The 25,481-nt window shown below is 48.8% G+C and overlaps 13 protein-coding genes across 13 annotated transcripts; 8 read left to right on the forward strand and 5 right to left on the reverse strand.

Annotated features, from left to right (window-relative positions):
- Window positions 1-526: 526 nt before the first annotated feature.
- Window positions 527-918, reverse strand: ASPVEDRAFT_79681 (uncharacterized protein; the record flags this gene model as incomplete). The annotated part of the gene is made up of 2 exons (XM_040816737.1): window positions 527-856; window positions 910-918. 2 exons carry the CDS (start codon window positions 916-918, stop codon window positions 527-529), a joined length of 339 nt encoding a protein of 112 aa, XP_040663774.1.
- Window positions 919-1,168: 250 nt separating this feature from the next.
- ASPVEDRAFT_147298 (uncharacterized protein) lies at window positions 1,169-2,234 on the forward strand (the record flags this gene model as incomplete). Its single annotated transcript, XM_040808113.1, has 2 exons — window positions 1,169-1,411; window positions 1,479-2,234. 2 exons carry the CDS (start codon window positions 1,169-1,171, stop codon window positions 2,232-2,234), a joined length of 999 nt encoding a protein of 332 aa, XP_040663775.1.
- A 949-nt stretch (window positions 2,235-3,183) lies between these two features.
- On the forward strand, window positions 3,184-3,861 carry ASPVEDRAFT_79683 (uncharacterized protein; the record flags this gene model as incomplete). Its single annotated transcript, XM_040816738.1, has 1 exon — window positions 3,184-3,861. One exon carries the CDS (start codon window positions 3,184-3,186, stop codon window positions 3,859-3,861), a length of 678 nt encoding a protein of 225 aa, XP_040663776.1.
- Window positions 3,862-5,794: 1,933 nt separating this feature from the next.
- Window positions 5,795-7,755, forward strand: ASPVEDRAFT_126076 (uncharacterized protein; the record flags this gene model as incomplete). The annotated part of the gene is made up of 6 exons (XM_040806329.1): window positions 5,795-6,085; window positions 6,160-6,282; window positions 6,340-6,492; window positions 6,577-7,425; window positions 7,498-7,564; window positions 7,640-7,755. The coding sequence occupies 6 exons, from the start codon at window positions 5,795-5,797 to the stop codon at window positions 7,753-7,755; spliced, it is 1,599 nt and encodes a 532-aa protein (XP_040663777.1).
- Window positions 7,756-8,410: 655 nt separating this feature from the next.
- Window positions 8,411-10,930, forward strand: ASPVEDRAFT_147299 (GMC family oxidoreductase). Its single transcript, XM_040808114.1, has 3 exons — window positions 8,411-8,712; window positions 8,778-9,121; window positions 9,180-10,930. Exons 1-3 carry the CDS (start codon window positions 8,652-8,654, stop codon window positions 10,581-10,583), a joined length of 1,809 nt encoding a protein of 602 aa, XP_040663778.1. The 5' UTR covers window positions 8,411-8,651; the 3' UTR covers window positions 10,584-10,930.
- Window positions 10,931-11,291: 361 nt separating this feature from the next.
- ASPVEDRAFT_441024 (uncharacterized protein) lies at window positions 11,292-11,860 on the reverse strand. Its single transcript, XM_040812977.1, has 2 exons — window positions 11,604-11,860; window positions 11,292-11,550 (listed from the first exon to the last, which is right to left on the reverse strand). The coding sequence occupies exons 1-2, from the start codon at window positions 11,762-11,764 to the stop codon at window positions 11,418-11,420; spliced, it is 294 nt and encodes a 97-aa protein (XP_040663779.1). The 5' UTR covers window positions 11,765-11,860; the 3' UTR covers window positions 11,292-11,417.
- Window positions 11,861-12,387: 527 nt separating this feature from the next.
- ASPVEDRAFT_24925 (uncharacterized protein) lies at window positions 12,388-13,399 on the reverse strand (the record flags this gene model as incomplete). Its single annotated transcript, XM_040809719.1, has 3 exons — window positions 12,388-12,883; window positions 12,979-13,217; window positions 13,283-13,399. 3 exons carry the CDS (start codon window positions 13,397-13,399, stop codon window positions 12,388-12,390), a joined length of 852 nt encoding a protein of 283 aa, XP_040663780.1.
- Window positions 13,400-13,959: 560 nt separating this feature from the next.
- ASPVEDRAFT_441046 (uncharacterized protein) lies at window positions 13,960-15,329 on the forward strand. The gene is made up of 4 exons (XM_040812979.1): window positions 13,960-14,438; window positions 14,496-14,739; window positions 14,814-15,042; window positions 15,116-15,329. Exons 1-4 carry the CDS (start codon window positions 14,113-14,115, stop codon window positions 15,256-15,258), a joined length of 942 nt encoding a protein of 313 aa, XP_040663781.1. The 5' UTR covers window positions 13,960-14,112; the 3' UTR covers window positions 15,259-15,329.
- On the reverse strand, window positions 15,207-17,067 carry ASPVEDRAFT_37461 (SNG1 family protein). Its single transcript, XM_040811475.1, has one exon. It carries the CDS (start codon window positions 16,909-16,911, stop codon window positions 15,400-15,402), a length of 1,512 nt encoding a protein of 503 aa, XP_040663782.1. The 5' UTR covers window positions 16,912-17,067; the 3' UTR covers window positions 15,207-15,399.
- A 254-nt stretch (window positions 17,068-17,321) lies between these two features.
- Window positions 17,322-18,367, forward strand: ASPVEDRAFT_185241 (hydrolase). Its single transcript, XM_040808942.1, has 3 exons — window positions 17,322-17,614; window positions 17,669-17,937; window positions 17,990-18,367. The coding sequence occupies exons 1-3, from the start codon at window positions 17,549-17,551 to the stop codon at window positions 18,294-18,296; spliced, it is 642 nt and encodes a 213-aa protein (XP_040663783.1). The 5' UTR covers window positions 17,322-17,548; the 3' UTR covers window positions 18,297-18,367.
- A 326-nt stretch (window positions 18,368-18,693) lies between these two features.
- On the reverse strand, window positions 18,694-19,649 carry ASPVEDRAFT_37463 (SDR family oxidoreductase). Its single transcript, XM_040811476.1, has one exon. It carries the CDS (start codon window positions 19,568-19,570, stop codon window positions 18,779-18,781), a length of 792 nt encoding a protein of 263 aa, XP_040663784.1. The 5' UTR covers window positions 19,571-19,649; the 3' UTR covers window positions 18,694-18,778.
- Window positions 19,650-21,192: 1,543 nt separating this feature from the next.
- Window positions 21,193-24,672, forward strand: ASPVEDRAFT_441075 (uncharacterized protein). The gene is made up of 2 exons (XM_040812981.1): window positions 21,193-21,709; window positions 21,762-24,672. The coding sequence occupies exons 1-2, from the start codon at window positions 21,288-21,290 to the stop codon at window positions 24,628-24,630; spliced, it is 3,291 nt and encodes a 1,096-aa protein (XP_040663785.1). The 5' UTR covers window positions 21,193-21,287; the 3' UTR covers window positions 24,631-24,672.
- ASPVEDRAFT_37464 (uncharacterized protein) lies at window positions 24,539-25,258 on the forward strand. The gene has a single exon (XM_040811477.1). It carries the CDS (start codon window positions 24,768-24,770, stop codon window positions 25,080-25,082), a length of 315 nt encoding a protein of 104 aa, XP_040663786.1. The 5' UTR covers window positions 24,539-24,767; the 3' UTR covers window positions 25,083-25,258.
- The last annotated feature ends 223 nt before the right edge of the window (window positions 25,259-25,481 follow it).

Genomic DNA, 25,481 nt, shown 5'->3' on the forward strand with positions numbered 1-25,481 from the left:
AATAGCAGATTTTTAACAGATTTTTGAATTTCCGGGAACTGGAGTGGTTTTAATCTTTGGGATCCAGGTCTAGGCCCTCCAACTCTCAGGCAGCGGCGGGTGCCTGGTTCAGGCCACCCTTAGGGCTAGGCAGGTATAGCATAATATATTACTTGACGAATCGGATCAGTTCAATGTACAGGCTATATTTATACATATTATATTTGTTACTAGGCTGGCACTGTATAATAGTAACCTGTGCCTTGACTGCACTGACTCGCGAGGATACAGAGAAGACAAAAATCGGAAACTGTTCCTGCTGTTTATTTACTATAGATCACGAATTATGACACACCTTCCTCCCATTATTGTATACGTATGAAATATTCTTAATCAAATTCAGTCTTCAATAGAGTACTTGGCAAAATCATCTCACCAGACCAAATGCACAATGAGTTCTATACTAGTTGAGCACTATAGAGACTTCCAGATACCATTATAGCCCGTCAAACAACAGCCCAGTGCCCTCAGACTTCTCCTTGCAGAATTAACCGAAGAACCCATTCTGAGCCACCGTGAACTGCACTTTCCACGCGCCCACCTTGCCCTTGCGGAAGAACTTGTCAATCTCCTTGACATCTCCCAGCACGTTATCCGACTTCATAGTCTGGAACTGGACCTTCTCCAAGATTTCGTTGCTCTTCTCCTGGCCCAGTTCAATGTCCAAGAACTGCACAATATGCTTCAAAATCCCAACGGTATCCTTCGTAAGGTCCTCATACTTCAGGAACAAAATGTTCTTACTGTCACAGTGCTCCCACCAGCTCAGAACATAATGGAACCAGTCCCCCTCATAATAGCCCGGCCAGAACTTCTCCTTCTCAAAGTGGAAGTACGATGCGATCAGAAGAGTATGTTACCACGCCATACACCTGTCATCCGTAAGGACGCAGTTTTAATTTCTCCTGGGGGGCGCGACCAGTAGATCCCCTACGGGTTATCTCCGTATGGCCACCAGTGCGGGTTTTCCCCGGAGGGAACGAAATCCATCCACGCGGAGAATCAAAATATATAGCACGGTAATTCGGCCAACACCTACCTCGTTTTTTTTTTTTTTTTTTTTTTTTATTTGAACAACTTTCACCCGTTCTTCTACTTTTTTACCTTTCTTCGCACGGAGATTCCGAAAATGCCAACCTTAGGAGTCGCCGGAGGGACATCTCCCAGCCTCGGACGAGCAATAGTAACAGCCCTTTTGTCCGCTCCCCACGGCTCCCGCTGGAATATTGTCGTACTGTCCCGCTCCGTCCATAAGCCCCTCTGGCTGCGTGCAGTTGACCCAGACGGATTCCGTACCGAGATTCGTGCGGTGGACTACCTATCCCAGGACTCACTGATTCCAGCACTCAAAGACGTGCACACACTGATCTCGGTAACTTCTGCGATTGACGGCACCCAGCGACTCGTTCAGATGAATCTACTACATGCAGCGGTGAAAGCGAGGTGCGCGCGGTTTGCCCCCTCCCAGTGGGGGGTTTGGCCCTACAGGTTGGGAGATGGTTCCTGCCACAGCGGCGACAGTCGCGGGTGTGTGGGACGAGTGCATGAAATTCAAAGATAGTATCGAGTGCACTAGGTTCAACCACGGCTGCTTCATGAATTACCTAGGGCATGGAATATACAGTCCGCTGTCTGATTCTGCTCGGGGAAGCGAGGAAGAGCAGCTCAGGCGGCTACGTGAGGGTAACGGATATGCGAAAGGTGAAGATGAAGCCTGCGAGGGTCTCCAAAGGAATGGTAATTTCAAGGATGGCTCGGGGGCGTTCCTTCTCTCGATGAGAAATGGCACCGCCGAGCTTCCTCAGAGGGCCGATGGGCAATGGCCTCTCATAACGTTGACGACTATGAAGGATATTGGGCGGTTCGTCGCGCAAGCTTTGGAGCTCCCCAAGTGGGGGAGTAGTATGACAATGGTTGGTGAAACGCTCACAATGGGGGAACTGCTCGCGCATGCGGAAGCCGTTGCGAAACGGAAGTTTGATGTTAAGGTCCTGAAGAGAAGGGAGCTGGAGAGACAAATATCGTCCATCGAAGCAGGCGATTACATGCAGTGGCTGTGGGCGGAGCTTCAGCTTGCGTACTGCAAAGATCTCCCTGACGTAGGGTATGTTGAGCCAGTTGCGAACAGGATGTGCCCGGAAGTCAAGCCTACTTCGGTCCGTGAGTATCTGGAAAAGTTCTCCAGGGGTAGTTAGACTTGCATAAGCATCAATAACAGCAGATGTTACTTTTGTCGACGCAAGTTGGCCAATAGAATCCAGGGAATTTCCGGCTACGGAGGACAAGAGGTGCCAATAGTGAGAGTCCAAGCAGTGTCAGCGCAGACTGAATGCATTTCACTTGTAAACTCGCAGCTTATACTCTCCCAGCATGGGACATCCATACAAATGCCCAACCTGCAATGCAAAGTTATCCACAAGTAGCCATCTCCGTCGCCATCAGGCATCACGTACGTTAAACGAACTCTCCCCCCTCTAGGCTCTCCCACTGAACCACTAGTAGATATACCAGGCCGGCCTTACAGCTGCTTCTTTTGCCCCCAGTCATTCTCTCGACTGTATGTAGTACTAATTTCTACGACAGCATGCATATTGACGTTTTCTCTAGCGATACCGCTCGCCGACATGCCAAATCATGTCGAAACCGGGGATGCCGGCCGATGCCACAGCAGCGAAAGAAGGGAAGAGCCAGATCCTCCTGTGATGGCTGCGCGTCTGCAAAGGTCGCATGCGATGGTCGCAACCCTTGCGGCTTTTGCATAGAAGCCAGTTTGAACTGTACTTATACGCGGCTGACTTTGATCAGTGGGCAAGGGAGGCGGCCACATCCTTGTTCTAATCCTCTATCGCCGCCGCTCCTTCTGTTGTATCGCGGGGAAAAAGACCAACCCCGGCATCTTTGGACGCCAGAATTCCCTTCCTCTTAAATTACTACAACGAAAATAATTCGTGTTTGGATTTACTTCATGCCCTAGAATCAGGGAGGATAGGACAACGGACTGAGAACACTGATATCCATCAAACGCCCTTCGTGAGCTCCCAGTCAGAGACATTATTTGAATTGTCTGGAGACGACCCGGCCATGTTCCCACTCTTTCAGCTCCTACACTTTGGTTCCTCTGTGGAAACAAGTCCAACAATAAACATGCCTCGGGTCCTTCTAGATCGACAGCGGTGCGACCAGCTAACCGCGCGTGCAGCAGAAATGACGGATGCATTGACTTTCCTGGCGACACGCCTAGGAGTCTCAACTCCAGCAGAGGGTGTATGGCAGCTGTGTTTGGACGAGGCAGTGAACAGGGGTCTGTTCTCGGCCGTGAATATCGTGGATTTCGAACAGCTCTACGTCCAACAGTTCTATCGCCATTGCCCGATATTTCATCTGCCTTCAACCTCCGTTGAGACCGCCTCACTATCTCTTCTCATGGCTATATTTATGGGTGGAGCGATACTCACATACCCTCGGGATACTTATCACCTAGCAATTGGTTGCTTGGACCTGGTGGAAGAGTACATCTTCAACCTGCTTGATATTGACATGATAGGTGGTGGGCGTGGTGGTGGTATTCTTGATGTGGATGAAGAGGAAGGGAAGCTCCTGGCCTTCATAGAACCAGTTATGGCCGCCATCATCGTCGTATGCTTACAGCTTAGTCGAAATAATGCGATGATACGCCGAAGGCTTCGAACGCGCCGTTTTCCGATACTGGTATATGCTGCGCGTTCCTTGTCATTGTTCAACGTCAAACATGAAACCGAGCCGAGTGAGACGAACTTGGCAGTCACATCTGCATATGCTCAGAAAGAGACTTATATCAGGTAAGTATCCTTCCAAATCCTCCAGTAAATGAGGATCCCGCGGCTTATATTGTGTAATGCACAGGACAGCTGCATTCCTATTCATCATTGATTGCCAGTTCCTTGCAGCTTTCCAATCACCGCCACTTATCACTATCGTCGAGATGACAGGGAGCCTTCCGAATTCCGAGAGTCTGTTCTCGGCTCCTGACTCAGTAATATATCTCCCCGGTGGCTCTGAAAAACAGGGGATTCAACACCCACTATCGCTAACTGAAATCACCGAAATACTTATGGGGGATTCTTGGTGTGGGCCAGAAGCCATACTGCTCCACTGTAGGAGCTTCTTTGGCTTATTCGCGGTAATATGTGGTTGGTGTATACACTTATAATTCGAGAAAAAGAGTACATGGGTTCCGCTAACCAATCCCTCTGTTCTGCATAGGACTATATTCCATGATATTCTCGTCTTTAACCAACAAGACAAAAAGACGGCTGATTCATTCCTTCGAAGAAGCTCTTTCAAGGTGGAAACTTCTTTGGGACCGCCTGAAAACCCAAACTTCGGCGGCGGAGCTGAAGCGCGTGGGCTTCATGATAAGTGGGGAAGAGGTTTGGTTGCTTGCAAAGGTACTGCTACGCTCGGATGAAGCTGAGGTACATGCTTGCTTGGATAATGATTCAATGTCTCATCTGCGACATCTCTTGGCGGGCGTTAAAAAAATGTTACCCGACTTGGGATGAATTCTAGAAAGCTCTAGACGCACTTCCTAGTGGAAATATAGAGACAAGACAAGCTGGAAAGATTTGTGTAGAGCCTGGTCAGCGACATGGAGGCGTGTCGACGCGTGTTAACCGTGCCTGGCATGACCACACCCTCTGTTATATTAATGATTTCTGTATCTATGGTGACATGGTCGTCCTCCTTTGCAACTACTTTCATGACCCCATTCTCAACGACCACTGCGCCTCTGGAAAAACCTCCAAGTAAATACTCTAAAGTTGCCACATAGCCTCTGGTGAACAGGTATTTCCCACTCATATTGCATATACACATGATTTTGAAGCTTCATCAATAGTGAATAGCGCAGCTGGTAAGTGGTAATCGATCTCAGTTCTTGTGAGACAGTAGATAGTCGGGAATTTTGAAGCGAAGTCCCCGTAGGTCTTATCTTACCGGTACGGATATGATACTTCTAAACACTTGTATGCGACCAATAGGCGATAGCCCACAGCGGGGCAAAGTCCGCGGGTTTTTGCCGAGGGCCTATCAAAATTCCATTCGGAATGCGTAATTACCTCTTACATCCAACCCTAACTGCTAACTGACAAGAGCTTGTCGCCATTGCTGCGGCCGCGATATTCTATGAGTAGAACGGATCAGGGGGTGCTCAAATACACTCCATTGAAAGATTGCTTTTAATCAAAGGGCGACTTTGTTGTCGTTCTAAACCTTTGCCCGTGTTAACAGCAGAGGGTCTTAAGCTACGGCAAAGATAGATGACTGAGGAAAGATTCTAATGTTATGCCCCGGTATCATGTGCAAGGAAGGGGGGCAAATCACAGTAACAGATCAGCAGTCTTGGGGTCTGCGGGCTATCTCCATATGGCTGATTTGTGTGGGTTATCCCCTCTGGGCGAGATATTCAGACGCACCCGCACAGCAAAGTTTGGACAACCCCCGCAGCGTCGACTCCGGATTGATCCTACAACCTCAGCGGAGAGTAGGCCTACAGGATCATCCGTCGTGAATTATAGTTAGCAGATGGGACACCGTGCCACCTCGGCATATGACATTGTTTTGTTTCCCTAGAGCCGGGCCAACTGAGGTAAGAATCATATATAAACTGCATAACCCCATCAATGTCAAATTCATTCTTTCATTACCTTCAACACCTTGGCTCTTACTTGCTACCTCCTCTTTGGAATCCAACGTCTCAATATCAAATCTGTCAAACATGATCTCTCCCGAATGGCAAGAGCTTATAGCTCAGAAACGTGCAGCTCGGGATTCATATATTCCATCTGCCTGGCGTGTCCCTTCTCAGATAATGGACAAAATACACCCCGAAGCCAACCTAAGTGCCTTTGATCTTTTGAAGGAGTCGAACCTTTTGACCTCGCGTGAAATAGAGATAACCGAATCATGGGACGCCACAGCTCTGCTGGGCTTTTTGGCTTCCGCGAAAATCAGTTCTTTAGAAGTAACGGCTGCATTTTGCAAGCGTGCGGCCATTGCCCAGCAGCTGGTAAGTTTAAGCTTAGTATCCTGAAGTCCTACGATGCGGAAAGATACGTACGTGCTAAGATAATTTTTCCTTAGACAAATTGCTTGACCGAAATATTATTTGACAAGGCCTTGGATAGAGCACGACTTCTGGACGAATACCTGGCCAGAGAAGGGAAGACAATGGGCCCATTTCATGGACTGCCTATTAGTCTCAAAGTGAGACTTTGACTATACTAGCAACGCATTATGGGTCGACTAACGTGTGGCAAACAGGATACAATGATGGTTAAAGGGGAGTATGCTACCCTAGGATTTGTTTCGTATCTCAAGAAGCCTCCCGCGGAGGAGAATTCAGTGATTGTCGACATGCTACTCGACGCAGGGGCGGTTCTTTACGTGAAAACTAACGTCCCGCAAACGTTATTTGTATGTGCTCCCTACCTGTCTTTTATGAAAGCTGCAGAAGAACTAACAGTTGCGCTTCCGTTCTCCTTTTTTCCTGTAACCTAGATCTGTGAAGGATACAACAACGTCTTTGGCCAGACAATGAACCCCCACAAGCTGTGTCTCACTCCATCAGGAAGCAGCTCCGGCGAAGGAGCTCTAGTAGGCTTTCGGGGCTCAGTCCTGGGAGTAGGGAGTGATATTGGTGGGTCAATCCGCGCCCCATCGCTCTGCTGTGGTGCGTTCGGGTTTAAACCTACCGCGAATCGGCTCCCCTATGCCAAGCAGCAGGCCCTTATCCCTAAGGGCTGGCCAGGGATTATGCCAACCCTAGGCCCTCATGCAACCTCCGCACGAGACTTGACACTACTCTTCAAGTCTATTGTCCAAGGCCAACCCTGGGTACGTGATTCAACGGCCCAAGCTGTGGCGTGGCGCGACGTGCCCCGGAAGAGCAAGTTGCGCATTGGTGTTTGGCCGTCTGACCCTGATTTCCCGGTTACTCCGCCTGTGAGCCGTGCGCTGGCATCGGCGGTCGAGAAGCTTAAGGCTGCTGGTCATGAAGTCAAGTTACTTACTCAGCCTCCCTCGTTGAAGACCGCCGCAATACTAGGTGGTCGCTCCCTTGACCTGGATCCTGATCAGAGTATATTCAAAATCCTTGCTGAAGCCGGAGAGGAGCCCATTCCTGCTCTTCGCGAACTGCGGCCGGATGAATTGGTAAGTGGACGTGAGGCTAACCTGGCTGAGATATGGAGCATCAATGCAGACAAAGAGGATTACAGGGAGGAATGGGGGAGGATCTGGCGCGAGGAAAAACTCGATGTTCTTCTCTGTCCGGGTGGTAGAACGACCGCTGTTCCTCATGGGAAGTATGGTGTGCCAGCGTACACGATTATCTGGAATCTGCTTGATGTAAGGCGTACCCGCTTGTTTTTTTCTTCTCCAGCCGTCTTACCTGCAATCCTGACTGGCGAAATTTCATAGTTCCCGTCTTCTGTGGTCCCCTATCTGCAAGCCGACAAATCATTGGACTTGCCTGCAACAGAAAATTGTAAGTTGAAAATGAAATTTTCCAAGGTCTTCAAGGCCTCACACAACGCACGCATTTTTGTTAATATTCAACAAGACGACCCTGTTGTGGTTGACAAAGCGCCAGTGGGCGTCCAAATTGTTGGCTGGAGATTCCAGGATGAGGAAGTTTTAATGGCAACCGAGGTAATCGCTGAAGTACTTGCTAGGTGAGAATTTGTCGACTGGATCGGCTGGAAGTATCCTAGCTGTTGTGAGTGAGATACTAGTGCGCTCTACATACCCAGTCACCTCCTGGCAACCTTCCGTTAAGATAAAAAGTATGAAGAAATCTCATTCGCGCTGCATGTTATGGAAATGCTGCCTAATTATGGACCAAGGTGAACCACAGCCAGTAAGCACTAACTGTAACGCTGGCAGTTGAGGGGTGGCAGTGCAAATCAGGCTGTAGATGTCTACAATTAGGGCTCCGGGCGCATCTGTTTAACAATTTTATCAGGGCGACAATAAGTTATACTTCCCACCAACCACGATGTACATATAAAGTACTTTAAGATTCGCCTTTGAGACCCTATATGTGAGTGCTTTCCTGTATTTATCACTGAAACAGAAGTATCCTCGCAGTTAGTTAGGTATATTAATTAGCTACAATCCCAGTAAGTGACCATGTAGGCTGACAGTGCATTCTTATTGGCGAGGAGATATCGCCTCTTCTACCAAACGCTCATCTTGGCAAGATCAGAGCGGGAAGTAACCAGTTCGCGACGTTAACGGCACATGTCCGTGCTCAGGCCACCAACGCAGTTTATAGCCTCTATGCTTTACTTAAATTTGCTTCCTACTTTCCCCTCCTCTCGAATGTGATAAGCTGGGTTTTACTGAGCTGTAATCTAATCCCAGCTGACTTGGATCTACGTCATACTTTACAGGGCGTAGCGCAATGCAACCCAAGATGAACCCAGTCATTAGCTGTGGCGCTGTATATCCAGCCCCGCCGGCCATGTCTGGGACGCCTAAGTTCTGCTGACAGCCAGCCTTGTCCGAGCTCTTAAATCTCGCGTCATCCTATCCACTGCGCGCAGTTGCTTCCATCACCAACATCCAACAATATGGGCATTTATACTCAGCTACCGGAAGGCATCGACGAGGTGGACATCATCATCGCTGGCGGTTTGTTCATCCACCTCTTCTGCTCATCATAAGCTTATACTAACAGGCTCCTTCTCTCTCGTTAGGCGGTCTCTCGGCGTGCGTCGTTGCTGCCAGACTCGCCGATGCCGACCCGTCGCTGTCTATCCTCGTAGTAGAGGGCGGACAGAATAATAAGGGCAACGACTCGATCGCGTTGCCTCTCTATTTCCTAACTGCATTGCTTCCCACCAGTCCCGCAACCCTGTTCTACAAGGGAAATGCGGAGCCACAGTTGGACAACCGCGAAATGACCGTCCCAGCAGGTGGTGTTCTGGGCGGAGGTTCGTCAATCAACTTCATGATGTACAGTCGTGCTCAACGCCATGATTGGGATTCGTGGGCCACCCCTGGATGGTCGGCGGATGAAATGATCCCTTTCTTAAAAAGGGTAGGTTAATGGATTGTTAAAGCTACACTCTTTCACTAACCCGCATTACTTGTTGTAGTTTGAGACGTATCATGGCCCTGGCCCTGATTCTGTTCATGGAAAAGATGGCCCTATTGCTGTGTCCAAGGGAACATTCTGCCCTGAGCGTGTGACAGATCAATTTATTGCTGCCGCCAACGAGGTAGGCTACCCGACAGTAAAAGATCTTCAAGACCTAGACACCAATAACGGCGTTCAACGGGCCCTCCGCTTTGTCGGCACAGACGGCCGCCGCCAGGATGCCGCCAGCAACTACTTGCATCCAAGGTTGGAAGATCGAGCACACCCAAACCTCCACGTCCTTGTTGAGACTAAGGTTATCAAGATCCTTATCGAGGACAAGCGAGCTGTGGGGGTCGAGTTCAAGCCAAATCCTTCCTTCCAAAAGGACAACACCAATGTTCAGCGGGTCAAGGCCAGGAAGCTTGTAATTGGTTCCTGTGGCGCTCTCGGGACCCCATTGCTTCTCGAGAGGTCCGGCCTCGGCGACGAAGCTATTCTCAAGAAAGCCGGAGTTCCTGTTGTCGCCCATATGCCTGGAATCGGCCGGAACTACCAGGATCATCATCTCTTGACTCATCCATACTACAGTGCCCTGGAGCCAAGCGAGACATTTGATGCCCCCCTGGGCGGTAGAATTAACATGGAAGAGTTGATCAAATCAAATGCACCAATCCTGGGGTGGAATGGCCAAGATGCCTCTTGCAAGCTGCGTCCCACGGAGGCCGACGTCGTTGCCCTTGGACCTGAATTCGAGGCGGTATATGCAAGGGACTATCTCTCCAACCCCAACAAGCCCCTGGCCCTACTGGCTTTGTTGGGCGGCTTCCCCGGTGATCCGTCCGCCGTTGAGCCAGCACAATACCTCGCGACGACCACGTTCACCGTCTACCCCTACGCCCGAGGCCACGTCCACATCACCAGCCCAGATCTCGACGCGGATATAGCGTTTGAGACTGGATTCTTGAAGAGTGAATTGGATGTCAAGAAGCTCATTTGGGCGTATAAGAAGCAGCGAGAAATTGTGCGCAGAATGGATATTTATCGTGGAGAGGTTGTTAGCGCGCACCCGCCGTTTGCTGAGGATTCAGCCGCCGCCCTTGTCAAGCTGGAAAGGCCAAATGACAAGAATATTTCTGACATCCAGTACACTGCGGAGGACGATAAGATCATTGGGGACTGGGCGCGCAAGAATGTCGGCACCACCTGGCATTCGCTGGGTACTTGCAGGATGGGCGCGCTAGCGGATGGCGGCGTGGTTGATGCCGACCTCAATGTTCATGGCATCGAGGGCTTGAAACTTGTAGACCTGAGTATTGTTCCTCAAAACATGGGTGCAAATACGGCTTCCGCTGCATATGCAATTGCTGAGAAGGCAGCTACCATTATCATGAAAGACCTTGGGCTTGCTCTCGGCCAGTGAACTGGCACAGTAACTTCATACTGCTTTAGATTACAGTTTGAATATCATGGATTATCGAACTAGCCCTGGCAAGCAAAGGGCTGTTGATATACCCGCCATTTCCCGTGTTGAACTAGGGACTCGGACTGGGTGCCTGAATTTGATCAATTAAGGAGTTACTGCGGTCTACTACGACAATGCATGGCCTACTCGCCGCGCTGGATTAGATAAGCACTATATAGCCCGTCCATTACTTTTTCACAGTATATGAACTTCGTGTAATATATACTAGACTTGTCTTGCTGCTACTAGGCTCGAGCCCCTCAAGCATGGCTTACTTCTTGATACTTGTTAAGCGTGACACTTAGGACTGGTATGCATAGGGCAAGCTGCAGGACCGGTTTGCCTATTTGCATTACCCAGGATACCAATAACAGGACTTTAAGATATCAGAATCTCCAAGCACCAACTGGAAAGAAACTTGAATGTGCCCTTGACTCGCATGCTACAACAAGGTTACAACATGCCTTCGGCCCGCAAGGATACCTATCTTCTCATCTGCTCACCGACTTATTTCAGCAGGCCTTGCTTGTCTAATGCATAACTCAGCGGACCTTGATAGTCTTGTTAAATAATTAAAAAAGAAGCAAAAATGATTTCCCCTGGCCCCTTCTACTAGAAAGTAATGGGTTAATATTAATTTTGCATCGCTTTGATCAAGAACAAAACATAGATTGCGCCTGGCATAAGGTAGATTTCCTGTCGGTCTTCAACATCGGGGGTTCTTCCCTTTGGACTGAAATAGCACCGGAGAATCTCCTGTATGTCACTCGGACCCGACGAGTGTGTCCGCCTCTAGAGCTCCAATAACTGCTCGATGAAGCTAGACAGCACGGTGAACGCTCGCCGCGACACAGAGGTTTCATCGCAGTAGAAGAAGACAGTGGGTGTCGAGGAGCCTCGTCTTGCCTCCTCAATTACAGAGGTGCTACTGGACTGTTATCCCCGTCCTTACGCTCTCAAAATGGCTGGGACACTTACTTATCCATTAGACCGGCTGCTTCCATCTGAAAACACAGAATACCGTAATCCTTGGCCAGTTGGTCCCGTATTTTGTTATTCGTTGGTGGCCCAGGCACGCCGTTCCCTTGCGCCTGCTGTGGGGTCGATAAGGCAATCTTTGAGGTTTTGAGCCTACCCATGATAATAATATTAAAGAAACCCAAATGATTAGGACTCCCTGGACAGGGAAGATCACTAATAGAGGTATGGAGGAGAACTATGGATTGGCACGAATGCGCCAAGCGAATGGGATGATGGTAGTTGGCGAAGGTAATCCATCAGCATTATGTCCGCTCCCCCAGAATTTTTGGTGCGGAAGCATGGTCGACATCCTTAAACAACGTAGAATATTGTTTCAAGTAACCCAACATCTGAAGACGTTCGAGGGCGGAAATGAATACTGAGGCTTGAGGGCTTGATACGCATCGCCTCAATGCGGCAGGCGGGTGTTGAAGCCGGCAGAGGCTCTCTAGAGAGAGTTCATGATATGGATCGTCTTGGAAAATGCCCCCCCTAAAAGATAGATTCTCTCTGATGACCCGCAGAAACAGAATTTCTGACCGTTCAGGTAACGGACATCCCACGAGCCATCTTAGTCAAGATTACAAACCTGACTCACTTGCCGTTATAACTCACCCCACTATACGACTAAGCATACAATCTAAAAAGACACCTCCCACCTCCTATAGTTTCGATTACTTTTTATCTGAATTTTTTCGCAAATCAAGGGAAGCTTGTAGTTTTTGTTTCCTAGCAAGATTTGTTATATCAAGTTATCACCCACAAGGCCTGATTCAATGGCATCGAAGATGAACCTTTCGCCAAACACAGGGCCCTGACCATCGCACTGTATATGCCTACGCAGATACTCACAGACTTTGACTAGATCTAAAATTCCCATTTTGAAATATGCATGTTGCTGGATAAGGTCCCAAGTTGCCCCAATATCCAACAGTTTCTCGCCTGTATTTTTATCGACAGTGAGTCGATACACCGGCCGTTTTTCGTGCCCATCAGGCACAGTCGAGTCGAAGAAACGTTCGGATGACCATGAAAACGTCATGGGGTTCTTTTGTTCAGACGTAGGTTGCCTCGTGCGTGCTTCCGTACGCACACGATTCTGTGAAATCATTTCCGCAATTTGTTGCTGGAGCTGTTCATTTTCGTCACGCAGACCTGACATATTGTTCTGCAATTGATCTATCTTTTGATTTAATTCGGCATTGTGACGTTCTTTCCGTGCACGGAACGCTTGCTGACTGAATGGATTGACGGAGATGTCAGCAAAGAAGGAGGTACAAGCTAAAGTGTTGCAGATTGAGATGGCATTAAATTGTGTAATATTGAAACGTACGATGCTCGGTTTTGCGCCCTGCGCTTGTTCAGACTTTCAACCGCATGGCTATGGATAGCGTCTTGAGTTTGTTGGCCATAGCTCGATTCATCGCGGGCGACCGATGAACAAGTTGTACCTCCTGCTGAACCATCTCCGTGGACGTACGCATCCCTAGCCTCCGCAGTCGCCCGATCAGACAACCCTCCTACAGAAATGGGTGTTGGAAAAGCGTGATTGGCTGCGCCCTTAATGTCGTGCTGTTTTAGTATGGATCACATAATAGGAGAGAGGCATATTGATGCTGGAACATGGGAGTATTCACCAGCTGCACATTTCCTTCGTATGGATACCCGTAGTCTAAATGTTGCCCGACATCTACATATAAAGCAGAGTCAGGCGGCTGACCAATAAAAGAACCCCAACTGTATTGGTTGTCCATGATGATTCAAACATAAACGTGGTCAGAGGGGGGTTGCGCGAACATGCTCAATGATGGAATTGTTGCTCTCGGCCGGCCGGTCATACATTTATCCGAGCCAGAGTACCTGATCCATGACATCATCCTTCACGGCTGCGGGGACACCCCACACCAGGAAGCTCACACACGTCGGGTGCTGAAGCTATTCACAAAGCGTGTCAATTGTCTCAAAATTTAGTGGAGGAAGAACTCAGGATCCAGTCTGATATTTCTGCCTGAAAATATTGGAACTCGCAGTGTTCGTCACACAGCAGAGGTTTTATCCGACATCTACACTCCAACTGACTACGAGCTACTAATTTTAAAGAGGGCAATGCTTGCTTACCGGCTCTCTGAAGCTTGCCACGTGTCACAGAACTAACGGGCATCGTGCAGCCAGTTGACTGGAAAATCAAATGCAATGACTCGACACCCTGTTGAATAATATATTCAAGTGCTTATTATTCTAAGTGGATCCAAGCCAAAGCCTGGAACACTAACCGAACTTGGAGTGAATCGAAATCTACTCCATATGCATAATAAGTGGGGAACTGAGATCTTGTTAAGATTAACTAACGGTGACTAATAATGACCAATGACCTACTTCATCCCTATCTTTTGTTGCAGCGGGCTGCCTTTGTCTCATATACTGTCATATCAACTCCTTTCCCCTCACGGATCTTGTTCGTGGTTCTATGCGCAAAATGCCATCCACAATTCCTCATGCTAGTTTCTGGCGAAGTGACAGGGACACGGTACCTTCGGCCAAAGCCCCTACCCCATTTGCCGGCCGCCTCGGTGCAAACCAAGAGTTCTCTCTATCTCGAAGCCACTGTACAGATAGAGAGCTATTGGAAAAAACTCCTGATGCTGCTCCGTGGGTTCCATTGAGAGATGCTTTATCCGTGACGCAATTCTCGCAGATAGAGCTGTGGAAGGCAGCTGTCGTTGAAGGATTGGGGACGTGTTTGCTGGTATACCTAACCATCCTCTTCGCCGTTGGACTATCAGAAAATATGGGGTAAGCCTTTTGGCCCTTCTTTCCCTGCATAGCGACGTTAACCGACTGGCTAAACAGGAATCTTGAGACTGGCCCAGTTGTGCCTACATTGATTGGTAGCCTGATAGTGGTGTTCATGCTTCCTCTATTTACATTTACAATCGGTCCTATTTCTGGAGCCCATTTAAACCCGATGATCACTATAGCTACGTTCTTCGGGCGCTTGACAACGCTGCCCAGATGTGTGTTGTACGTTGCATTCCAAATATTTGGTTCGGCAATCGCCGGTTGGCTGGTAAGAGCGAGCCTCGATACGAGATCTGTATGTAAATCTCTGCTACGCCCCAACATGTTCTTACCCCTCGTCTCGCGGGATTTTCTAATACAAATCGATAGTTTATAGTTCCAGGTTGTTACGTGGATACCTCGCAGGTGTCAATTGGCAGCGCATTCGCTATTGAATTCGTCACGGATTTCGCAGTAATTCTCCTTTCATTTGGCGTTGGTCTTGATCCTCGTCAAAAGGGAGTGTTTGGTCCGACTTTGGGTCCGATCTTCGTTGGAATTCCACTAGCACTGTGTATCTTTTCGACCGGCATCATTCGTCCCGGTTATACAGGATTCTGTATGGGATTACCTCCCCCCTCGCGTGGCTCTGGGAAGATGTGTGTGGCCGATATGCTAACAATAAGAAACAGCAGGACATCCCGCGCGATGCTTCGGAGCAATGGTTGGATCTCATTTTTCCACCTATCATTGGATGCAGTGGGTAGCACCTATATGCGCTGCTATTGCTCATGGGGTATTATACTTTTGCGTACCACCGTACGAGCGAAAATAAATTTCGGCCTATTAGGGGGTATTAAGCCTCAGCTACAAATTAGGGGAGATTTGGTGACGAAAGGGATAGTTATCTTATTTTAGAGACTCAAAAGAAACGCATTGAAATATATCAAACGCCCCTAGTTTGATGTGCCATCGTTTAAAGCGGGGTGAAATGTATGCCCATACTCTCATCCTCAGCCTTCGCACGCGCCATCTCATTTCGCATGATGTGAACCAGCTTCTCTTGCTCAGTTAGAATCGTGGCAGATTCAGGCTGTTGCGTCGCGGGTCCTTGGTTCTTCTCAGTTTCAGATGTTCCTTGTCCTTGTCCGTCATGCATCGCTTCTTGTGCCATCAGGTCTTTTCGCACGTCCAGTAGTGCTGCTGATATGTTGTCTCGGCATGAGTTTTCCTCCTGCTCTTGTGAGAGACATGCATAGTGCGCCCGTCGATAGACTCCAATCGTGCTCACGGTCATCGCGACGATTTCATAGGCGAACAGAGTCGGTAGTGCATGGTAGAGTTGAGGATTGCACCCACCGGACCAGATATCAATGAGGATTTGGTATACACAGTGGGCTGGCAAGGCATAACCCCAGTGATAGAATCCAGGAGAGAGGTCGAATGGAAGCATGGCCGACGTGGAGTTCAAGACAACCCATGATACCATTGCCATGGGCACGTAGGGAGGTGGCAGCCAGACGGTTATTACATCTAGAACGAGAAAGTTCAGATGCGCAAAGAGCCACAAGGCCATCCATGTGAGGACGAACTGGTTACCGTTGACAGTCCAGCCATTTCGGAAGGCCCAGATGGCCCCCGCGGTACAAAGTGACCCGATCAGAGTGTAAACGGCAGAGATAATGTGCCGGTAGATTGCGATTCGATGAGGTGCCACCGATGTATAGAGTTTAAATTGAACATATAGACCGTTGACATAACCCAGGTAGAAGAATTCCTGGATGATGATCAGAATGATGACTAGGCTGTTGTAGATGAGTCTTGATCCTTGTGTTGTCGGCTGAAAGTTGACAGAAGACAGGGACCACGGCTCATACAAAACTGCTATCGCCGCGGGATCGGATGTGTTCAAACTCTGCAGAGTCTGTTGCCCGTTTGTTGTAGAGTACGCGACGCGTGCGGCTTCAGATAGCGATTTTACGGAGTTGGAGATGGCGGCATCAACGACTGTCGGATAGCGAGCCTGGTTCCACACCATGGTGAGGACATCGCTTTTGTCATATGTCGAAGCAGCAGATTCCCCTGAAAGCACGGCTGTCAACTGATTCGACGCGTTGGGCGTAGTGTATAACGCGGCCCAATAGTTGATGTTACAGACCGCATTATCAACAACGTTTGGCTGAGGATACTCAGCGGTAGAATGCTCAATCAATGATGGAAAGCCCGGTCCCTGGAGTTTCTCATACGCGCTGCGAACTGAGTCTCCGATCGCGCCGCCATCGTAGTCGACGAACAGGATAGTGAGATTGTGGATATGTGTGGTCTGCTGGAAAATCGAGCCAAATATGTAACAGAAGAGACCCAGGAAAAGAAGTTGGAGCAAGACAAGGTTGATAGCGGCCGCTTTGAGCACTCCCAGTCGACGTGGCCGAACCGAGGCGTGATGGATGCTCGGCCGTTGCTCTCGGGCTCTTGGATAGAATTTCATGGGAAAGGAGATGCGCCAATGGCAAACAGGAAATGTAAAAGGACGCTGAAGGTCAGAGGTGGAAGCCGCGAGAGAGAAAGGAATTCAAGGTAGATGCAGTATCGTACTCCGTATGCCATCCATACTTTTGTGCATATTGGCTCCAGGACGACCAGGATGATGATCAAGCGTTACTAAGGCCAACGGTGATGGAACCCTGTTTTCCTTACTTCCGGCTGGGGCGCTGAGGTAACCTTAGTAAGATGAATCATCATTTGCCAATGCTCCTGATAGGACGATCGACCCACAGCACACGAGGTGGAGACACACAGGGACAGCTGATGATTGGCAGAGTCCGGGGCATCCCCGTCTTACTCACGATATCGCAGAGATCTGTAATTCAGCTGCTCCACCAGCGGACTCTATAGAGTATGCAACGACGAGAACCCCTCAGCGGGGTATCAACTCAACGGCCGAAGACCTGGTCGATGATGAGTTTAATGTGCATAAGCTCTGACTAACGGCGCGGTTTCCAGATGCTATATAATCCGGCCAGAGTCCCATCGGGAAGACTTGCAATCATCTTCATTCTCATCTTCATCTCATCGCACATACCACCAAATCCAACGGGGCCAATCTTTTCATCTCATCTTTCACAATGTCTCCTCCCGCATACAAGAGACTCGACGTTGAGGACTGTGTTTTCCTCTTCGTCGACCACCAGGTACGTAGCCTCACTCGGCTTGTGATGCAGCGCTGACCCATTCCTGTGAAATAGTCCGGTCTGATCCAACTCGTTCGCGACTTCGATACATACGAATTCAAAACCAACGTCTCGGCACTGGCGAGAGTTGCCGCTTACTACAAGGCCCCAGCTGTCCTTACAACATCGTTTGACAGCGGTCCCAATGGACCGTTTGTCAAGGAAATCACCGACCTGCTCCCCGAGGCACCGCTGATTCGACGACCCGGTCAGATCAATGCTATGGACAACGAGGACTTTGTCAACGCCGTCAAGGCCACCGGCAAGAAGCAGGTTGTTATCAGGTAGGTGGCCTATCTGTCTCACGCACGGCAAATACTTACTAACAATATGTAGTGGTGTCTTGACGGAGATCTGCGTTGCCTTCCCCGCTCTTAGTCTGATCGAGCAGGGCTACGACGTTTTCGTTGTCACTGACTGCTCAGGAACCTTCGCTGAGCACACGAGGGAGGCTGCCCACAAGCGCATGGCTGCGGCTGGCTGCCAGTTGCTTAACTGGGCTGCCGTTTCCGGCGAGCTCCACAGAGACTGGCGCCGCGACATTGAAGGCTTTGGTGCCATCTGGCGCGACCATATCCCTGGCTACTGGTGCTTGATGCAGAGTTACGAGTCGGCTGGCAAGGCTCAGCAAGGTGGACAGTAAACATCCTCTGTCGGATTTATGAATATCTTTACCAACGAATAAATGTCTCTTATATTCTTTAATCAAGTGACTACTGGATCTTTAGTTTTTTTTGTTGTTTATGAAGTAGACCTATTTCTCCCCATCAGACTAGCATGATAGCGTCACATCACTCGCTCCCTGATACGCACAACTGGTATCTACCTGGGACTGCAGCATTCAGACAGTCCAGTAATTGAACCCTAATCTACGAAGATGTATCTTACAATAAGAACTTTAAGAATTTAAACAAGTTATAAAATACGATATAGGGTCCTGTAAAGCTGATATCCAAGGATTATGATATAAAATTATGAACATATCGAGGCCAAAAAAGACCCTATTTCGTAAGGCCCATACAAATAGCCGCTCAGTGGTGGTGACCGTTAGTGAGTAACAAAAGGGCCATGCAGGCATTCATTTTCTAATAAGATTCTTTAGATACAATTGGGTATGACCATTGTCTACCATATGCAGTAGCCACCGTCGATGCGCATGTCGGAGCCGGTCATGTACGAGCTGGCGTCACTACACAGGTAAACATAAGCACCTCTCAACTCCTTCGCCTGACCATACCGACCAATGGGAATCATCGACTTCCACTGATCCTGGGTTTTCTGATCGACCGAATTCATTAGACCGGTGTCCATGTATCCAGGCGAGACGCTGTTCACGCGTGCAAAACCGCGCCACTCATTCGCAAGCGAGCGGGCCAGATGCAGACAGCCCGCCTTAGAGGTGTTGTATGCGGCCGGGTAGTTGGCAATATGGCCAGACATGCTAGCGGTGATAACAAAGCTTCCGGTGCCACGGTCCTTGAAATGCTGACCGACTGCCTTCGCGCAGTGATATGAGCCATTCAGATCAGTGTTCATAACACCGTACCAGTCGTCGACAGAGCCATCGAGTACGGTCTTATCAGCCAATTTCCCGGCGTTGGCAATAAATGCATCAATCTTGCCGAACTCAGCAATAACGTCCTTCACCAGTTTCTCAGTATCCTCATATTTGGACACGTCGCACTGGAACGGCTTTGCTTTAACGCCGTACGTTTCTGCGAGTTCTTTGGCATTCTTCAAAGCGCCGTCAGCTCTAGAGGCATAGGTGATAGCAACGTCTGCACCCATCTCCGCGCACCCGCGAGCGGCTTCGATACCTATGCCGCGCGGACCGGAGGCACCGGTGATGACGACGACCTTGTCCTTAAGGCTGAAGAGGTCATTAAGACTGTCAGATGTCGGAACGTCAACTCCCATATTGATGGACTGTGCAGAATATTGATTGGTGTTTTTGTGTGTTTTCCGAGAATGAAAGGCGGCAAATGGAGCGTTTAAGATATGAACAGGAAGTGGGGTGTGACTGTTTGCGGTCATCTTATATACGTTCCATGGGAAGACACGTGCATATGATCTTTTCGGATTACACTGAAGATTACTAACAAAAATAAAAAGAAATTACCCAGAAAGGAAACCACATGAATGCATTGTCTTATGTATAAGCTGCAGATCATTGATGAGTGATGATTACTGAGCCTTGGTCAGGGTTATTTCCTTTTCCGGGAAATACCCTGTGATTTAATAGAATACCTAGTTTACCCATCATTGCAATCAAGGAAGTTCTTCAGTTTTCTCTATGCAGATCGCTCTATACCTGTACTGATTTAAAACACTTTCCACTATTGGTGGTGTTCCACTTATCGTGATCTTGCCCAAGTCGCGTAACTATAAAGCGGCCAGTCCTATTTATTTTAAGCTTTAGGAGATTATAGTGATAACCTAAATTATACTAGACTCACCCGGACTGGGTAATGTTCTTGCCCTTGGATTACGGGCCTTAAAAACTGAGGAACCCAGTTGATATCGAGCAAGTAAGTCCAAAACGTCTTCCTGTCCTTCGTCGTTTAGTTGCTCTCCCAGCGTCTCGGGTTTATGATCCGGGAGAGGTACTGAGCCCTGCAAATGACCTGTTACAAGAGCGTTAATAATACCTTATAGAATTAGCATGTATAAGTAATTATGATTTTTCGAACTCAGGAGGTAATAGTAAACTCACTTAAAAGCCACCTGCGACTAATAATTTTAACTACAACTATTTATGCCATCACCAAATAAATTAGGGCAGACAGTAAACATATATCGTATGTATTGTTCTTGCAAGTATCTAGTATATAGAAGAGTGAGGGAAAGTACAGAAGAGCCCTCGATATTTAACCTAAACTGAAAATAATTATTTTACCAGCCTACAGGTCTACAATGTCGTATTTCTGACCCCTACTTACCCAGGATGATATTCTGACCACACTACTATCTGTACTACTTATACTTACCCTGGACTTGGTGTCTCTCACCTCTAAAGGTGGAGACACGCCCAGGGCTTGTTTTACGTCTAACAACGTTGATAGTGATGGCTTAAACGCGCGTAGCAGTCCCCTGGGTGCTGCCCGGGTGAGATTTGCATGATGGACGGAGGGAGATTCTCCCCAGCCTCGCCAGCCTCGTACAATGGACTGCCGCCGCAGCTCGTTGCGCTCGGGGCCATGGATTACGATGATCGGGATACTTCAAACGGTGGTTTGAATACATGGAGAATAATAAGCAACCTCGCCTAACAAGACTGCTAAAAGAGAGACCCTACATTGTTTCTTGATTTTTAACCATCGAACTCCATCACCCTTGTCCATCTTTTCTCCTCTCGGAAATTCCAGTAGTTGGGATTTTCACTGCTCAGCGAGGCTAAGGTGCACTGAGCCATAGGCCAATCGCTGTCCGCCAGGTGCAACCCTGAGCGCACAGCCTCGTCCTGGTCGGTCATATAAGCGGCCCCTCAGTCCCAGGAGCTGCGATTCATTACCACTCATGTTCTCCAGCAGTGAGATATATGTTCCCTAGCCTGCCACTACGCCTCCCGGAAACGGCCCTTCGAACCTAGGGCAAGAAACAACCAATATACCGACGCAACGACGAACAGGAAGGTATGGACCCCATGTCCGCAATTGGCGTTGCGGCAAATATCCTGCAATTTGTCGAATTTGGCGCGAAGCTATGCGGGAGAATTCAGGAGGTCGCAAGCTCTGCAACTGGCCTAACTGAAGAAAATGCGCACCTGGATTCGACAGTTGATGAGTTGAGAAATGTAACGGATGGACTTATTACGAATCTGAAAGGGAACACCCAGCATGAGGCTGAGCTTGTTAAACTCGCCGCCCAGTGCAGGGACCTGTCGGCGGAGCTGACAGACATGCTCTCTAAGCTCAAACCCAAGAAAGACGATCGCTTTTGGTCTAGTATTCGCGCAGCTTGGAAGAGTACAGTAAAGGAGAAGAAGGTTTTATCAATTGAGCGACGGCTTGGGGAGTATCGAGCGCAGATAATTTTGCGTCTCAATTTTATGCTATAGTAAGTCGCTCGTCGCCTCCCGTCCGCCGCGACAAAGCCTGACCATCACCAGTAATGAGCAGTCGCCGATCAAGGAATACTTGAAGCGTCTCGAGCTGCAAGCTATCAACCTAAAGGATCAACATGATACACAGGCGCAAACGCAACAAGATCTTTTAAGGGGCCTCATTCAGCGCCTAGAGACAATGAAAACAAGCAACGATGTTTCTTCCGGCTTGACTGCATGTCACGATGTCATGCAAGAACCGAAATCTGGTGCCAACAAAATACCGGACCGAAACGAAATCCTTCGTGCATTGTATTTTAAGGGGATGTTTCACAGGGACGACAATATCCATGTAGCGGTAGGGGATACATACCGTTGGTTGATTCGCGAGAATGAGTTGTGCAAGTGTAGCGAAAAATCAAAGCAGGACAGTTCGATCCGTACGGCCACTAGGGAAAACAATTTCGATAATTCTGTTACGGATTCTGCCCCCAACGGCGTCGAAAAACCTGCCGATATTGTATCACCAGAGCTTGTACAACTCAAGGAACACAGTACCGACAAACAAGAAGCACTGAAAACTGTCGCCCACAGTACAAGTGGAGAGCAGGACGAAGACGATGAAGGCGATATCGAAAACAGGAAAAGTGATGCCTGTTTTCATTGCCTTCAAGAGGCCTTCGAAGAAGAAGTATCCCTACGAAAAACATCTGCAAGCAGGTTCATGCAGTTTCTGCTCTATGAGAATTCTGTATTCTTTATATATGGAAAAGCAGGATCAGGGAAGTCCACACTAATGAAATACCTTGCGGGCTCTGAGAATGCGACTGTAAGGGGATCCCTAAACAAGTGGGCTGGAGGCTGCCGCTTGGTATCCGTTGCTGTCTTTTTCTGGAACGCTGGCGGCAGCCTGCAGAAGTCCCTTGAAGGCCTCTACCGATCGCTTCTATATCAAGTGCTCAGGCAATGCCCAGGGATGGCTACTGGGGTCTTTGGCGATAGATCTGGTCTGTCTGAATGGGAGGAAGCCAGGCTCCCTCTTCTCAAGAAATCCATGGCCAAGCTAGTCCAGATTCTGCACCATGGTCAGTACAGGCTCTGTCTATTTGTCGATGGACTTGATGAGTATGAGGGTGATAGCCGTGACAAAGCTGAGCTGGTCAAGGAGGTTCAAACCTGGGGCGCTGAAGAAAATGTTAAGATTATCTGCAGTGCTCGTCCTCATCCGGAATACATGCACGCCTTTACCAACCATGAAAGATGTGTGCCGCTTCACGAACATACAAAGGCAGATATTTTGGAGTATGCGATGAATAGTTTCTGCGACGCTTCCTCATCTGACTGCTCTACACACTCCAGTCTATTGACCCTAGCCAAGGAGATAGTGGCTCGGGCGGAGGGTGTCTTTTTATGGGCCTATTTGGTTGTTAGATCACTGAGCTCGAAATTGCAGATCTATTCCATCAAGCAGTTGCAAGGTATGCTGCGCGCCACGCCACGGACGTTGGACAGTCTATTTGATCAGCTGCTAGAAGATCTCGACCCATTGAGCCAGCAGCAAGCAGAAAAGTTTCTCCTCCTCGCTGCCCATAGTCCATATTACACCCTCAGTGCTCTTTCGTTCTCCTGGATTAAAGCTCTCGAGAACCCCAATTTTCCCTTCGATAAGGCAATGTGCTGTTATTCCAATATCGAAATCAAGCAGCGATTAGATCGAATACAAAAGCAGGTCGAAGCATCAACGCGGGGAATGTTGGAAATCCAGCCATCTAGGGCCAGATTCGGCATCGAAACTCACGTCTTCTTCAGGAGCAGGATAGACTTTTTCCATCGTTCCTTTAGAGAATATTTGCTGGCCCGGTGGCATGACAAGAAACCTCCGGGTTTCGAGACCTACGTACGAATAGCTTTGGCGGAAGTCAAGTTTTCCTACACTATGGACTCTTATACAGTGCCGTTTCCAGACTTTGAGCCATGTTTCGATAACTTGACCATCCTCAGGGAGACCTTAGACTGGCTAAGCAAGGATAGGACGGTCTTGCCAAGTCGATACTGCGAGGAGATCGAAAGAATATTTGACAGTTATAAGGGGCTTCTGCATTCCTCCTTACAGACTCAGGACAACAACCGGTCGAAAATATCGATTTTTCAACCGCACACGGTTTCTGGCGCCAGCTATGGTACCATAGAGGGTCAATCTAAAATAACATACCGGGAGACCAACAACAGAGAATGTTCTTTTTCCAGCTTGAATTTCCTGGCGGTATACATCCCATCGGCCCTCCCATACCTAATACAGCGAATCAAGGAGTTTCCAACAACACAACGGCGGTGTGATAACCTGGTTGATGCACTCATTTCCGCGTCTCTCTCAGGAAACGAGGAAATTCTAGAAGCGGTTTTGCCATATTTTATGGAGAAGGGAGTGACACCGAACTCCGTCACGACCGCCTGGCAGCAGCAGGGTAGTGAGATCAAAGCATCTACCATAACCGCTTGGCTGGCGTTAATTGCAGAAAGCAGTGTCAGTAGAGTATACGCGTGGCGGACGATTGAAACATACCTAAGATTAGGAGCCGATCCTTGCGTCATTTTTCTTATATTCCTCGGTTGGATTGGAGAGGAGGAACAGGGTGACGAGATGAGGATGAGATACGCAGAGCTACCACAGCTGATAGAACGCTACCAGGCAGAGAATAAACAGTCCCTGCTCCAGTTGCTGCGTCCAGCTGCTAGCGGGCGAAGTTGGTGGAACGATGTCACCAGTATTTATTCAACCTGGGCCTCGCAACCGAAACAGCCTAATTATATCGAAGAGGCTCGCGAAAGATACAAGCAAGCAACAGACGCTGAACTTAGCGATAAATTCTTAGTCATGGAGGTGATGACAAGCGATTACCGATTGACCCGGGATTTTATTATCCAGCTGTATTAGTTCGGAGACTCGAATTACCGAGCAGATAAGCAGCGCTGAGCTCCTTGGCCACGCACGAGAAAGCTGGTCGGCAACCCTGGATCTCATCTTCCAGCCACCAGAGGAGAAACTCCCCGCCGCCCAAGCGATGGTCGATGATGGGTTATACGGCAAAGTTCCCAAGCCGAACGTTGTCCTGTGCAGCATGTTATGCGCATGAAGGCTGCGCCGTTCCGCATACGAGCCGGTCGATTGCCCACGGCGTCGGGCGCCTTGACGTGCGCATGTTCAGCTGCAGAGGGGCTCGTCGCCACATTGCGTTGATCATCATCCGCCCACAGACCATCGTCAGTCGAGAGACCGCACCGGGCGAATTGGCTATCGTGGCCTACAGGAGCGTCGAAGCAGAACGTGAGGCGTCCGGCGCGCCAAAGAAGCCAGTCGTTAAACATATATATAGAAACCGCTGCTAGGACGACGAGTGAGCCGTCAGGACATTCCAAGAGACATCTGATTCGCACTTTGGAGATAATCTTATTGATGTTGAGCCTGCTGGTGCTAGCGAGGACTTTTCGATTCTGGCCACGGCCGTCGGGGCGCCGGATATCATGTGGAGTAAGCTACATATATCTTACTGAGTAACCTAGAGACTATTCCATCAATACCTAGTTTAACTTTCTACAGAGTAGTCTACAGCGTTGTTGTGAAGCCTCGCTCGTTATATAAACTAGCCAAATGTAACAACTCTCGGATAGTGTATTCCTCCAAATAAGACATTATAGTCGCTCAATTACTAAATACGGCGTGTCGTTTCCTTGCGCAAACTGTGGACTTCAAGTTGAAAATAGTGAGTAGATGTTCAGTCATTTGGG

Source organism: Aspergillus versicolor (genome assembly GCF_001890125.1).
Source record: "Aspergillus versicolor CBS 583.65 unplaced genomic scaffold ASPVEscaffold_2, whole genome shotgun sequence".
Classification (NCBI taxonomy): domain Eukaryota; kingdom Fungi; phylum Ascomycota; class Eurotiomycetes; order Eurotiales; family Aspergillaceae; genus Aspergillus; species Aspergillus versicolor.